Source organism: Delphinus delphis, chromosome 5, assembly GCF_949987515.2.
Source record: "Delphinus delphis chromosome 5, mDelDel1.2, whole genome shotgun sequence".
In the NCBI taxonomy this organism is placed as follows: domain Eukaryota; kingdom Metazoa; phylum Chordata; class Mammalia; order Artiodactyla; family Delphinidae; genus Delphinus; species Delphinus delphis.
The window spans coordinates 20,727,440-20,742,963 of record NC_082687.1 but is presented as its reverse complement, the minus strand read 5'-3'; the positions used below and the strand labels follow the sequence as shown (position 1 = coordinate 20,742,963).

General features: G+C 45.4%; 1 protein-coding gene across 1 annotated transcript in view; it reads left to right on the top strand.

Annotated features, from left to right (window-relative positions):
• Positions 1–6,163, top strand: part of SETD7 (SET domain containing 7, histone lysine methyltransferase) — a 49,191-nt gene extending 43,028 nt beyond the window's left edge. Inside the window, exon 9 of the mRNA XM_060012072.1 lies at positions 466–6,163. Within this exon, the coding sequence (XP_059868055.1) occupies positions 466–646 (181 nt within the window). The 3' untranslated portion in view covers positions 647–6,163. The remainder of the gene's footprint in view (positions 1–465) is intronic.
• Positions 6,164–15,524: the final 9,361 nt, after the last annotated feature.

Sequence of the window (15,524 nt, the reverse complement as noted above, 5' to 3'; positions counted from 1 at the left end):
TTTCTTACAACTCCAGAAGTGCCCTGGCAAAGCCTTTCCCCGAGGTACAGCTGAAATGCTGACAGGCTGCACTGGATCTGATTTCTCATTAAAGACAGATTTTTGTTGAAGATCCTGATTGTTGATTTACAAATACAGAGTGGCAAATAGGCTCAGAAAGGAAGATAGGGCCGTGCTTTTTAAACCTTAATGTACATAGGAATCACCGGGGAGGGGGAGGGTGGCGGGGTGTTAGAATGCAGATTCCACTACCAGGTCTGGGTGGGGAAGCCCGGAGTAGCCCCGTGAGCACCAGGCTCCCAGGGGAAGCTGATGCCGGCTCCTCGGTGGCCCGCACACTGAGGACCTGCCGGTGGTGTCCAGGGCGCAGCAAGCACACGGGTGATTCCCGCCTCAGCCCTTCTAGCCTTTGCATCTGACCTCCCGGTCCGGCCCGGGAATGACCATGTGCATCTTGATGTCTAGGTTTGTCCACCCCCGTTTTGGACCCATCAAATGCATTCGCACGCTCCGAGCCGTGGAGGCCGACGAGGAACTCACTGTTGCCTATGGCTACGACCACAGCCCCCCGGGAAAGAGTGGGCCTGAAGCCCCCGAGTGGTACCAGGTGGAGCTGAAGGCCTTCCAGGCCACCCAGCAGAAGTGAAAGGCCTGGCTCTGGGCTTCAGAGACCTGGAATAGAAACTTGGATCTATGCACTACGTTTATCCGACAACGGGACAACCAGGGACTGCTCATGCTGTGACATCACATCCTCTCACTCTGCGTTCGCTACAACTTTCTCGAATACTAACTAGGTCTGACTGTATTACTCATACCAGATTTAAAATTAGCTAGCAACAACGCCCTCCTGAGAGGTACTGTTGAGCACTTGACAGAAGACAGCGTGATGTTCTTGGGTGGTTCAAGACTAAATCTGTACCACATTCAGAGATGCCAAACGATTAGACTGAAAAAAGGGAAAAAGGGGGTTTTTCAGTCATTTTTAGTCAGTGGCTTTTCCATGAGGTTTATTTCTGTGGCCAGTGCAAATTGCGTTATCACACTTGCATATGCGCCATATGGAGGACAGAGAATTACTACATTTTTATTCTCTAAATGTAGTATCATTTGCCTTTTAACCTTTGATCTGTTCTTGCAATAGAATGGCTTTGTTTTTTCCCTAGCGAACAGAACCCCACTTTTTGAGTCACTTCACCCCTTAGTCCTCTTCTCTATCTTAGGTATCTTTCACAAGAGAAAACTTCCAAATGGATTTCGTTTCAGTGCCAGTGTGTAGGTCTCTCTGGCTCTCTCTATATCACTGTTTCATTATTATGTCCTAATATAAAGACCTGGCTCCTAGGGCCGGGCTATTATTATAGAATTATTATTCTCGCATGTAAACAAAGGTATCTTTGCTTTAAGATGTGAGAAGAAATGAATTTACTTTGTTTGCATTAAGTTATGGAAGAGTTGTAACATATACTTTAAGAAAGAAGAGAGGGAAATTAGTATTTCTAAGCAGTAGACGTGGCAATTTTGCAATATCTTCAATAGTGCTAGTAATTTTTTTTCTCCTTGGGTACACATTAAATGTACATAACAGAGCAGTCTGGCTTGTGGCACAGTGCATTGAATTCAAAAGTCAAATAGCAAACTTGAATTATAACACAGAATTCAAAAGGTTTTCTTCGTTTTTCGTTTTTTTTTTTTTTAAATCGCTACTGTTAAGAGAGACGTACTGATCACTAGGTACAAATCAAACCTTAATGGTAAAACTCTTCATCATTGTAATTTCAAAGCACTTATCTGCTTCACAGCCTTGTGAATTAAGACTAACACCTGTATAGTTTAGAAGCAACGGTATCAATAGCATTTCAGCCATTTTTGCTAGCCGTGTGTAATCACAACTGCAGAAATAAGGAGAAAAGCCCCTGTTTTTTAGTTTAGCTAATTAGGTATGTAACCTGACTGGGATTACTCTGGGGGAACTCTGGGAGTTTGGGGTTTTTGTAAGTGCCCTCACCACACGCCATAGCTGTGTCCTCTTCAGATGCCCAGCTGAGGAGCTGGGAGGTCTGGAAAGCAGCAGTTGCTACAAGTTGCAACTGTCAGCTGGGGCACCTGTCACCGAGTCAGTTTGGTCTTGAAAGCTGAAGCCTTCCACACTGTAGCTCTGGCTAGTAGGGAAGGCTTGCTGGGAGCAGGAAAAGAGAAAAGAAACAGGCAGGAGGAAGTTTGCTATTTCATGTCAGTGACACATTGCTCTTGGGAAGAATTTAACAAAAGTGCTTCATCCAGAGCTGCTCACAACTTTCAGTTCTGGCAGCTCCTGGGCACAGGATTCAGCCTTCAAGACAGTGACAGAAGTGGCCCTTTCCCTTGGTAAATCCAGGCTTCCCAGAGCTCCCCTGTCCCCAGCAGTGCAGCTGGGTGGCCATGGTTTCAGGGAGCTAAGCTGCTGGTTCACTCGTGAGAAATTCTGAGGCTGCCAGGAAAATCTTCCACGAAGTGAACTGAATAGAGTTTTTAGATTAAAAGGCACCAGGATAGGATCGCTTCTATTCTGTAGAAAGAGACCGTTCCATAAACTGGCCGATGGGCAGAGTCTTGGGACTTGTATTCTGATAGGTGCTTTCATTCAAACGCGTCCCAAAGTGACTGTCTTCAGGAGAAAGATGGCTTTAATCAGCCCCAGTGAGTTGGGTTGTGGAGCCAGATCAGGGAGTGCGGTCGGTCGGGGGAGGATGGCGCAGGACTGCAAAGCAAGGACTTCAGGCTGCCGGCTGCCATGGGGTGTAATTTCTGTCCCAATGGGCTTCCCCATTCAAATGGAATTTTTCTTTTCTTTTGACAAAAGTGGCTGAAGAGTTGGAAATAGTGATTAACCAGCGAATCCATTTTTCAAATAAGATAGTGAATAACCCTCTGAGTTTAAAGCCTGGCAGTGTGTCTGTCTGTGACGTTCAGACAAATCAGAGGAAGCAGTACATCCAAGCTGAGCCTCTCCACGTCCTCTCTCCTGTCTCCCTTGTTCTCTGGCTCTTCTTTCTCCTGCCCTACCCGCTCCTCTCTCTCTCTCTCTGTTGTCTGTGAGAATGGCTGGTGTTTGTACATAACAGCGTGCCAGCTGATCCCTCCGGCCGCTCCCTCTCTCCCTCCTCTCCTCCCAGTCTCTCTGGCCCATTGGACCCTCTGTCTGTCTGTCCCTCTGCGAGTACCTCTCTCCATCACTCTGTGTCCATGTCTGGTTCTGCTGCTTCTCTTGTCCCCCTGACACCCCCCCCCAACCAAATGTAAGGCTTTGTCACAGGGTGGGGTCGTAGGGGGCCTTGAGATTCACTGTGTTCTGTAGGTAGATAAAACAGTCAAGGGGGTTGGGGTCCCATGAGGAATTAACTGGTGAGGGAATAGGGTTTGTTCCCTGTTTGAGCCAAAGCTGAGGGGGAAGCCTTGGGATGTATTTTTCTACTGAATCTTGATGTCCGATGTGGAAGGAAATATGTCAGGAAGCAGGTAGTTTCATCAGCATCGTAACAAATGTGGAAGAGTCCAGGTGGTGGGGATAAAGGAGTAACTTTCTGCTCTCCTGCAAAAGGGCCGGTGCCGAGGAGGGTGCCTGATGCCATGGTCCCCATCAGATTCACTCAGAGCCGTCTCAGTCCAACTCCTGCATGACTAGATCTTTCCTTAGCAGCTTTTCTATGACAAAATATTATCTTGTGTTAGAGTTAGGAATAGGAACTAATCTGTAGGAGTATGTCCCCAAATGGGCATTTGAAAGGACTCACAAAAAACAACCGTAAGGACTGAATTTCTGACACAGAGGAATGATGAGATTTAAAAGCTACAGGCAAGGAAGACTTGAGTTTTGCATTACCTATTCTTATTTTAACCTGCTTCATCCCTGGTCTGCCTGAGAAACTGAGAAGGAAATTCGTTGTTCAAGACCCCTTTGAACCTGTCTGGGGCTGTCATTAAACTTATTTGCCTTCTGGGGGTTCTTCACATTGAAAAACAATTTCCTTACCACCAACAACCTGAAAAGGCCCAAGTGAAGGCCAGGTGTAACCATTGACAACATTTAATTGTAAGGGTAAAATTGCAGTAACTGTGAACAGTGAGTTCGAGGGTTGTCTTCTCAGTGAGTGGTATGTGGCACTTCAGTAAATTTCCTTTACTATATGGAATTTTAAATCACTCACTGCAAAATGCATTTAAGATCTTCCAGGAAGGTTATTGTTTTCTGTTGTGCTTTGTTTTAACACAGTTGCCTCAAGTTTCTGTCTTAAGAGTAGTGATTTAGAGTCCAGACATCTTTCATTTTAGAAAAACAAGCAAAACCATGTTGCAAGACTGATAGTCGTAATGTTTATTTGCCGCAGATCAAAGGTTCACAAAATATATTGAATTTACATCTACTTGAGGTACCTTGATAGACTGGGTTTTTTTTGTCTTTGATCTTTCCCTTCAGGAATGTGGAGCCTCAGTGTCCATTTTGATTTTTAAAATCCTAAATTGTAATCGTTTTATTTTGCCAAATGGGTGCAGACATACTCAAAGCAATGAAAACTATTTCAAGCCATACAACCACAGGGATGGAAACCCTTTTCACAAATTTTAACGTGTTTGTATGTAAATAGATGTTTGTATGAACTATTTTCATGGTAGAATGAATATATTTAAGTGAAGTTGAATTATTCCAGTGCTATTTAAACAAATTGCAAACATTTTTGGTGAGAATTCTCTGAGTCTATTGAGATATAATGCAGATCAGTTTTGATTTTTACAAAATCAAAAAGCCTACAGAAAACTCTGACTCGTGGCAACTTCCCTGCGTTGTTGCACCTGACGTGGAGAGAGCTCGTAGGCTTCCCCAGTGCCTCAGCCGCTTCCTGGTGGAAGTTAGGTGCTCGTGGAGGTATGTCCACCCTTAGTGACATCACTCCGGGCCTTTGGGGGCCCGTGAGTGACTCAGAGGCATTAGAGACACCGGTGCAGTTATCCGGAGCACAATTTCTTTGCAGGGCAGCAGAATCAGAAGCCAGACGTGGCCACGGGAACCTTGGAACCGGGTTTTCTGGCCGCCATCCACCGCTTTCCTTACTGCCTAGTCACACACGTCAGGGAGGCTGCCCTCAGTGGAGCTGGGGTTCAGACCCCCGGGTGGGACCTCACGGTTTTGCCAGCAGTCCCTGCCTCTGGGCCTCCACCTCGAGAGAGGACGGAGGAGGGTCCTGCTGGCAAGGGGCCCATTTCTCAGCACAGTACACTTCCGGTCTCAGCTCTGGGAAACTATGCACCCAAGCACCAAACTTCCAACCAGAGAGAGACATCCTCGGATAACGCAGATCCTTGCTTCCTCTGTCTGTGACTTTACACACCGTTGTTAGAAGTCGTTTTAACATCAAGACCAATCACCTCCCTATAGGACATACCTCCCAACTCCCCTGACTCTTACTAGAACACTCCTTTATAATGATATTCAACTTGAGTGGTTTGGTTTTTTTTTTTTCCGCTTTAGTCCTGGATATAATGAAATGATAAATATGATGACAAATTTTCACTGTGTATACTAGCAATATGTACACACATACCAATGTATCTTAACATACAACTTGGTTACATTTTGGGTGACTGTCATTCATCTCAAGTCATGTACTGGGAAACTACAGGGACTACATGATGTCTGCTTATCATAGAGGAAAGTTGGGTTCATGGTTCTGAGCTCCCTACTTCAAAAGTTTTTCCTCCTGGGTTTTCTGTGTTCTCTTTTTATCCTGAAATGCATTGATTAGGTTGTGAGGTATGTTTAAGGATTGGAAGCCAGGGGAATGCTTTCGGCATTTATTGCAACCAAAAGTTAACCTCATCACAGTTAACGAGCATCTTTGATTGGTCTTTTGTGGAATTTGAACTAAATCTATGAGCCTTATTCAATATCTATAATTCTATGATTTTTTTAAATTATGGGAAATTAATGAAAGATGTTTACATGAATAATGTTTGCCCTTACTGTGTTATGAATGAGTTTTTTGTAGTGTGTCTGGGTGCATGTGCAAGAGTAGGAAAAATGTTTCTGAAACAAAACTTGACAAATATTTGTAATGAAAAGTAAATTTAAAGATTGCTATAATTGCGCTATAGAAACAATGCAAGTATTAAACAAAATATACAATCACCTGTCGTTGTCTTCCTTTGGTTGCCTGGGTCAGGAAGGCAGTAACATATTTCTCTGCCATGTCTTCTTGTATATTTAAATTACTAAGCAAACTTTACATTTGAAGTTGTTTAAAAATGTTACAGTAAGTCCCCTACATACGAACGAGTTCCATTCTGAGAGTGCGTTCGTAGGTCCACTTTGTTTGTACATCCAACAAAGTTAGCCTAGGTACCCAGCTAACACAATCGGCTACATAGTACTGTACTGTAATAGGTTTATAATACTTTCACACAAATAATACATAAAAAACAAACGCAAACAACAAAGAAAACATTTTTAATCTTACAGTACAGTACCTTGAAAAGTACAGTAGTACAGTACAACAGCTGGCATACAGGGGCTGGCATCGAGTGAACAGGCAAGAAGAGTTATGGACTGGAGAAGGGAGGGGAGGTGGGAGATGGTAGAGCTGAAGGATCGTCAGCAACAGGAGATGCAAGGCAAGCTGCAGTTTCACTCATGCCTGACGCTGATGAAACGCACGTTCGTATCTTTGAAAGTTTGCAACTTGAAGGTTCGTATGTGGGGGACTTACTGTGTTAACCTTTTACCTTTTTCAAAGCATCATAGTAAGACCTGAGGGAGGGGTATGAAAGGTGAGGAGCCTGCTGTGTATTTGGCATGGCACCCCATACACCCATGAATCCAGAAAAATTAGCCACATCAGCCAGACGTATCTGATGGGCTCCATAAATGTTAAGGATATTGAACGTAAATCAGAAGATCAGCGAAAATATCTGAAGAACTGGAAACTTCCACTTGTGGTTGAAGATACAGGAACGTTGTTAGATGTTGTGGTAGATCTTCGTGATCTTAGGACAGCTTTGAGCCAAGGAAGCCAGAAACCCCTTATTTCTGCCCAATCACTGCCAACGTTCCCAAACTCTCCCCTACAACATTCCCAAAACACAAAGGCCAGTGACAAAGGAGATAAAAATAGTACTTTGCTATCAGCTGGGCCATCTACCCATGGTCCCAAAGAAGTGAATTCCAGTAAGCTGGGTGTCAAACTGAAGCAGCCCATGAGCCCGCCTGCTTTATCTTACCTCCCTCGGTTGCCCATTCTTTGATCTTATCACACTTCCTTCCATTGAAGCAAGTGAGATGACTCAGTCCAAACCGGGCTAGATCAGTTTCCCCACTTGGATGAAGACACGTCCATACACTGGAAATTTAAGGCAGAGTTTCGCCCACTAACACACAATATTAATATTCTTCCTCCTTGTGTGGGAGAGGGGTGTGAAATTAAAAGCTGAATAAAACTGGGGCAAGTCTAAGAAGCTCAACTCTCAAAAGTGAACGATCAGGCAACAGTTTTGGTTTGTTTTTACTGGAGTACAGTTGCTTTACAATGTTGTGTTAGTTTCTGCTGTACAGAGAAGTGAATCAGCTCTATGTGTACATATATCCCCTCTTCTTTGGGTTTCCTTCCCATTTAGGTCACCACAGAGCATTAAGTAGAGTTCCATGCGCCATACAGCAGGTTCTCATTAGTTGTCGATTCTATACGTATTAGCGTATCTATGTCAATCCCAGTCTCCCAGTTCATCCTACCCCGCCTTTCCCCTCTTGGTGTCCATACGTTTGTTCTTGAACAGGCAACTTCTTGTGGATTAAGATGGATGTAGGCTCAAGTGTTGTAGCATAAGGGATTGTGAGGAAGATTGAAACCAAATTGTTTTAGTCTCAATACTCGTCCCACATATACTTCTTACTAAATATCTGCTTTTGGGTTTTAATGTTCCAGACCATTTAGCCTGCTAATTCACACTAGACTTAAAATTATTTCAGAAATTATTCATTTCTAGAATTAGAATTAGATAACAATCATTCAGAAGGATTTTATGCATCTGACTGGTTTGGGGTTGTTCAACTAGAAAGTTTTGCCCCAAAAGTATTTTAGAAAACAGCTGTTGCCTTTTATATAAAAGGATGATGCAAAGTCCCCTGCAACACACTGGTATGTGTTTCTCTTAAAGTTTTGTTTCTTTGTGAAAACCAAAAGCCATGGTTTTGAATTTAGAGCTTCACTTCTTTTTTTTTTTTTTTTTTTTTATTTATTTTAGCTGTGTTGGGTCTTCGTTTCTATACGAGGGCTTTCTCTAGTTGTGGCAAGCGGGGGCCACTCTTCATCGCGGTGCGCGGGCCTCTCACCATCGCGGCCTCTCCTATTGCGGAGCACAGGCTCCAGACGCGCAGGCTCAGTCGTTGTGGCTCACGGGCCTGAGTTGCTCCGCGGCATGTGGGATCCTCCCAGACCAGGGCTCGAACCTGTGTCTCCTGCATTAGCAGGCAGATTCTCAACCACTGCGCCACCAGGGAAGCCCTCAGAGCTTCACTTCTTATAATGTACATAGAAAAAGATGAATGGCTCCATCTAGATTGCTACCAAATTTTTATTGCCAAGTATCAGATTTTGAGGTATCATTCTGATGTTGCAAGTATCAGAATGCTTCCAGCTTCAAGAAGCCTAAAAACCTGCCTCAATATAGCTGAAGCAATAAAGATTTACTATCTCACATAACAAGAAGTGTTGAGTGACCCTGGAGTTGGTTAATTCTAACCAACTTTCTATCTTTCTGCTTTGCAATTCTTAGCAGGTCCGGTTTGCCCTGAGGGCCCAGTTCACCCTACAGTCACAGCATGGGTGTCACAGTTGCAGACATCACAGCCAGATTTGGCAACATCTAGTGGGAAAATCTCTTGTATGGTCTCTACCATGGAGGAAACCTAGACCAATCCCTTGCAGGGCCATGGGGCCACCATGATTACCTGAGGGAAGCTTACTGCTGTGTGGAGAAGGGCGGAGGGCCCTAACGAAGCTGGGATTCTCCCAGCAAGGAAAAAAGGAGAAAAGACAGTTGGGTTGACCACTCACAGTGTCTGCCTCTTCTACGCCACAGGTTTTGTCTTATTTTCTTCAGAGAAGAAAGGAAATAGTTTCTTCAGATACATAAATGGATTTTCTAATTAATCAAATCAACTCCGAGAATTCTCCAGTGGCTGGTGTGGGAGAGAGTTCTACAAAGATACATTTAGGTCAAGTTTAAAGGCAGTTTTAAATGTTTAGGTTATTCATTTATCTCACAAACAGCCACGTGATACAGGTACTGCTATCACCCCATTTTAGAGAGGGAAGAACTGAGGCATACCGATGTTAAGTAACTTGACTTGCAGTTAGGTAACCCGGTCGCAGAACTCACAAGGAAGTGGCAGAGGCAAAGCATGAAGCCGGGCAGCTGGGCTCCAGGCTGCTCTCCTAACCACACTTATGGGAGCTCCTCTCTCCTCCTGCCCTTCACTTCTTCATGCTCTCCACAGGGTAAAACAAACTATTAATATCCTTAGTCTAAGTCTTCTTTCCCTTGATCATTTGCTTAGCCAGCTAATCGACTGATCTCCCAGGCCCCATCCCTCCTCGGTCCAATCCATGCGATACTGAAACCGAGCGGGGCCCTGTGGGGCTCCCGGGCCTGGAGGCCTTTTTGTCCCCTGTTTCTTGTAGGCAAGACTCCAGCCTCCATGACCTTCCCTGAGTTCCAAAGGGCAGATTCGAACAGTTGCTAATCAAGGGAGGAGCAGCTAAGAAACCACCTGAGGCCAGATTACAGGGACCAGAGAAGCCCATCAAGATTAGGAGACGGACACCTGAGACCCTGCACACACCCTCATCTTGTCAGCAACCCCACCCCTGAACTACCACCATAAAACTCATCACATCCTCCCAGGTTGGGACATACGGTTTTCTGAGGCAGTAGCCTGCTGTGTCCCCCTTTGCCTGGCAAAGCAATAAAGCTATCCTTTTCTGCTTCACCCCAAACTCTGTTTCTGAGGTTTGATTCGGCACCGGTATACAGAGAAGCTGAGCTTTCGGCGTCAGTATCCAGACCACCTTCCTACGGTTTTGCTCTCATCACCTTCTGCCCTGATCCGGAACTTTCACCCCCTCTGCCTTGATTCCAGTCATAGCTTCTCCATCCCATCTTATTTCTCATTCCTCACCCCCACCACGTGCAGCTCCCTCAGTGATGAGGTTTCACTGCCTCTCTGTGGTGGCACCGGCGAGGGTCATGTGATGGACGGGACCTGGGCTCTGGAGTCAGACTGGTTTGCATCAGCTCTGCCACTGTCCAAAGGACAGCGGGCTTTAGACTGCTCTCTAGCAAACGTGGATAACACCTGCTGCACAGGGTTGCTTGGGGATTGTAAAGATTGAGCTTTTGCAAGCCCTCCTCCCTCCCTGAGCTTCTTCCTTCCCCTCCAGTCACTCTCACTGCCTTCTTGTCTTTAGAAATGCCAGGCTTGCTCCAGCTCCCCTCTCACCTGTGCGTGTCTTTGTCCCAGATCCACATGGCTCCCTCCCTCGCCTCCTACAAGTCTTTGCTGAAATGCCTTCCTTGACCATCCACTTAAATTGCAGCATCCTCCTCTCCGCAGCATCTCCGAACCCCTTTACCCTCCTTTCTTTTTCTCCAGACCACTTTCACCTTCTAACTTACTATATGATATCATTATCCATTATGTTTGTTCACTGTCTTTCTCCTCTCTCTAGACTGTCAGCTCCAGGTGGGCATGGATTTAGTCTGTTTCATTCACTGATGGATCCTTAACGTGAGGCACATGGTAAGCACTCAATAAACTGAACGGAAGTCCACAGATTGTAATGTTTAAGAGAGCTTTGGTAATCATCTTAGATTGAAATCCCAGCGCTGCCATTTCCCAACTGTATGATAAAACTTCTTTATGTTTCAGTTTCCTTACTTGTAAATTTACATTAATAATGATACCTAAAAAAAAAAAAAGATTGAGTGCTTGACCCATGGAGCAGACTCACTAACTGTGTCCTTTCTGCTTTGGAATGCCACCTTTGGGGGGTGGGGGGTGGAGGGGGCAGGAGAAGCTGGCCTCACTCTTCATGACTTGCCCTCACTGCCGCCCCCCCCCCCCCCCCCCCCGCTTTTCTGCACCCATGGACATCACGGGCCACACTGTATTCTTGATTGTTTAATGAGTGAAACACCTTGCTGGCCTCCCCCTTAGATGACAGGCTTCGGGGCCAGCAAGTGTGTCTTTCTGGATGCATACAAAGCATTCTCCAAGTACTTGATGTAAGCATGACTGAGCTGGAGTGTCGTTTTAAAAAAAATCATTTTCTCCGCTTGCTCATTCAATCAACACGTATTTCTTACCATGTAGCAGTCACTATTCTAAGCCATTAACAAATTGGCAGTGAACAAAAACAAAGTCCCTGCCTCATGGAGCTTACGTTTTCATGGCGACCCTGATCATGAGCCAGCAATGGCTGTAAGTGCTATGGAACAAGGCAAGGGGTGTGGCGGTTAGATGGGGGACCGCACTGAGGGAGGGATGCAAATCGGGGGGTCTGGTAGGGTGGAGGCCAGGGCTGTAAGGAGAAAGGGCCGGCTGGGTCCTGTGCTCAGAGGGCAAGCAGGAACCCAATTCTATAGGGGCCCCCAAAGCCATTTTAAGGACTGGGTTTTTAACTCAGAGTGGATGGAAAGTCAACCGATGACATGAACCACTTTTGTGTGTTTTTAAAAACAAACCAGCTTTATCCAACTTAGTTTCCTGAAGGTTCCAAAAACGCTGTTGAAACCGTAATTGCCGTTAGGGCTTCAATTGGAGGGCTCTGAAGGGAAGAGTGATAAGACCTGCGTTACTTGTGTGACAGGCTCACCTTGACTGTTCACAGGGTGCAGAATAGCCTGGAATGAGGGGGCAGGGAGTGGGGTGGTGGGCAGGTGGAAACAGGAAGAACAAGATGATGGTGGGTGGGACACAGGGGCGATGGTGATGAATGCTTGAACTGGGGGCTACACCATAAAGGCAGAGACAGTAGGATTTGCTGAGATGTGGGGTAGCGATTTTAAGGTGTTGGTCTTATTATTTCTCAGGGACAGGGAGGCCAACAGATCAGTGCCGTGGAAGGAAAAGAGAGCTCATTACTCACAGTTCCCAAGGGGAGGGGACACCAAACCACAGGGGCCACGCAGGGAAGCGCCAGGGTCGGTCAGGAGGCAGAGGGAACAGGTGAAAACAGGGACAAGAGGCTTGATTGTGGTTTCTGGGGAAGAAACAGGCAGGAAGGTTTAGAATTAGGTTGAATAATTTCAATGGGCTCTGCGGTATAGGGGCTGCTTTTAGTCACCTGGTACCTGGCCTTGGGGTGATAGAGGCCTGGGCTCTTCTTTTAAGAGTCCTGAAAGAAGCCGGTTGCAAGATGGGCTCTGGATTGGTTGGTTTGCATATGAAAGGACGAGTTGTTTGCTGTCTCAAGGAATTGGTGGCCCAGGGTCAGCAAGGCCCCAGATGGCAAAGCATCAGAAGAGAAAGACAGGCTTAATTCATTGGGAAGTAAGGAATCAAGCACGACTCTGATCTTTGGTCTGAACAACTAAAAGAATGGAATCATCACTTGTGAATATCACTCCCGCCAATCCTGATGGTTTTACCCTGAATCACCTGCACTCTCCCAGTTTTTGTTTCTATTTCCAAAACAACCCATTAATTTCTTCGTGGTCCAGCTCCCCCTTGTGGTGAGCATTTATTCTCATACTGTTTCTGACAGGAATCCGAAAGAACTTTAGCAAAAGGATTTGATACATTTTGAAAACAAACATGAAAACTGGGCTGATGTCTATTTATTCCCATTATCAGGTTGAACTTTGTATAGACAAATGAAGACACAATTTCCAGGGCTTTTTTTATTTTTTAAATAAGCCCAAATTTCAAAAGGTCTAATAGCACTTTTGGAGCTTGCAATAAAACTAAGTTGAACAAAGCTTGGTTTTCTTTTAAAACAAATAAAAAAAAAGCATTTTTAGGTCATGTAGCTCTTTAAAAGCACAGTTTTCTGCAAAACATGGGTTATGAGTTCAACACCACTTACCTAGGTAAGACCTATAGCACCCACAGCTATGTGGGACACAGGCAGAAACTTGAAAGTAAGGGACTTCTGAGCAGCCAGTAGCTATTTCAAAGTTCATGCACTCTGCCCTGCAGAACTGCCTTGACACAGCCAGTGAGGAGCACGAGATTCCAGCCTCAGGGCCTCTGAACCATGAGGTGTGACAGCCAGCGACACAGGGAAGGGGGAAGTATCAGAGAAATGCAGCTGGTTTCTAAAAATCTCTTCCAGGTTTTTAGCACCATGGCTTGAAAGCTCCGTACCTTAGCAATCTCTGACAGTGTTCTCAGCCAGTCCTCCTCCAACCTCAGGGGCAGAATCACCTGGGAAATTGTTACCTATGCAGATTCTTGGACCCCACTCCCAGAGACCCTGCAGATGGGTCACGTCGCCTGGGCAGAGCACAGAAGCCTGGCATTTTGGCTTTGCAGTGTAGTCCAGTAAGCGATGCTCAGAGTGATATTCCTGAGTAATTAAGAAAAGGTAAAAGTAAGTGGAATGTACCCTGCCTAATGATAATGGTAACTGTTCTCAGAACCATAGGCTTCCCTCAAGAACTTAAAAATCACTCTCTGGGAGCCGTTTTTTTTTTTTTTTAATTTATTTTTGACTGCGTTGGGTCTTCGTTGCTGTGCGCGGGCTTTCCCTAGTTGCCTGAGCGGGGGCTACTCTTCATTGCGATGTGCGGGCTTCTCATTAAGGTGGCTTCTCTTGTTGCGGAGCATGGGCCCTAGGTGCGCAGGCTTCAGTAGTTGTAGCATGAGGGCTCTAGAGCATGGGCTTTAGAACACAGGCTCAGTAGTTGTGGCGCATGGGCTTTGTTGCTCCACGGCATGTAGGATCTTCCCGGACCAGGGCTCGAACCTGTGTCCCCTGAATTGGCAGGCAGATTCGTAACCACTGTGCCACCAGGGAAGCCCCCTGGGAGCTGTTTTAAGATCAGAGCAGAGCTACCTAAAGTCACCAGAAAAAGAAGAAAAATGGCGCTCAAACCAGCAGGACTTGATTCAATAAAATATCTTTAATAGCGATCAGGATGGACAGGCCAGTGTACATAGTTTGGATTTTATTCTAACTGCAATGGAAAGAGATTCCATAGAGCAATGGCATGATCTGAGTCACTATTTTTTTTTAATAAATTTATTTATTTTATTTATTATTTTTGGCCATGTTTGGCTGGGATTAGCACATACACCCAAACATATATATAAAGTAGATAATCAATAAGGATCTACTGTCTAGCACAGGGAACTCTACTCAAAACTCGTAATAACATATATGGGAAAAGAATCCAAAAAAGAACAGATATACGTCTATGTAGAACTGAATCAAGTTGCTGAACACCTAAAACAACACAACGTTGTAAATCAACTATACTCCAATATAAAATAACAATTAATTAAATTAAAAAAAAAAAAAGAAATGCCTACTATGTTCCCGACAGACCTCGGTGACCTGGGCTGGAGTCACACCCCTGGAGCCTGAGCAGGCTTGGGTTCCAAGGCTGGACGGTCCTGGGACTGAGGGTACGGGGAGAGATGTACCAGCAAATGAGCCCTCCTTGGACTGTAGTGCCTGGTGCCCTCTTCATGGGACCACAGTCTCCAGGTCCAGGCAGACTCTTTGGGCTGGAAGAGCTCTGAAAAGTCAGCTGGTCTCCAGGTCCCCTGCTGGTGAGTTTCCCACCTCTAGCCTCCTCCCTTACAGTCTCCCCACCTCCAGAGGACAGCTCCTTCAGCAGAGTGGTTTTCCAGAGGTTGGGATTTTGCCTCAGGGGTAAAGAGTAAGGGGGAAGAAGTAATGAGATACAACACTTGGATTGTTTGTTTGTTTTTGGCCAGGCAGCACATGGGATCCTAGTTCCCTACCAGGGATCTAACCAGCGCCCCTTGCATTGGAAGCGCAGAGTCTTAACCACTGGACCACCAGGGAAGTCGCCTTGGACTGGCACATACCAGTCGAGTTTACAACCCATGAGCACAACTTTCTCTAAGGCTCTTGTTGCCAGAATAACCAGAGATGAGTATGAAGAAATCCTGTTAACTTGGGGCCTCTCATAACATGCTTATGGGCACTTCATATTCACAAGGCCTGGGGGGCCGTAATTGACACCTACCCTCTAGAAATGTCCTGCCATAGGGAATGGAAAAAGAATTCCAAACAGGGCAGACTGTCAAGAAGCCAATTTCAAGAGGTGATTTTTACTCACACTGTTTAAAAAAAAAAGCACATGACAAGGTGCTCAACATTCCTAATTATCAGAGAAACGCAAATCAAAACAAGGTATCACCTCATACCAGTCACAACGGCCATCATCAGAGATGGAGAAAAGGGAACCTACTTATGCTGCTGGTGGGAATAGAAACTGGTAAGAGCTATTATAAAGAACAG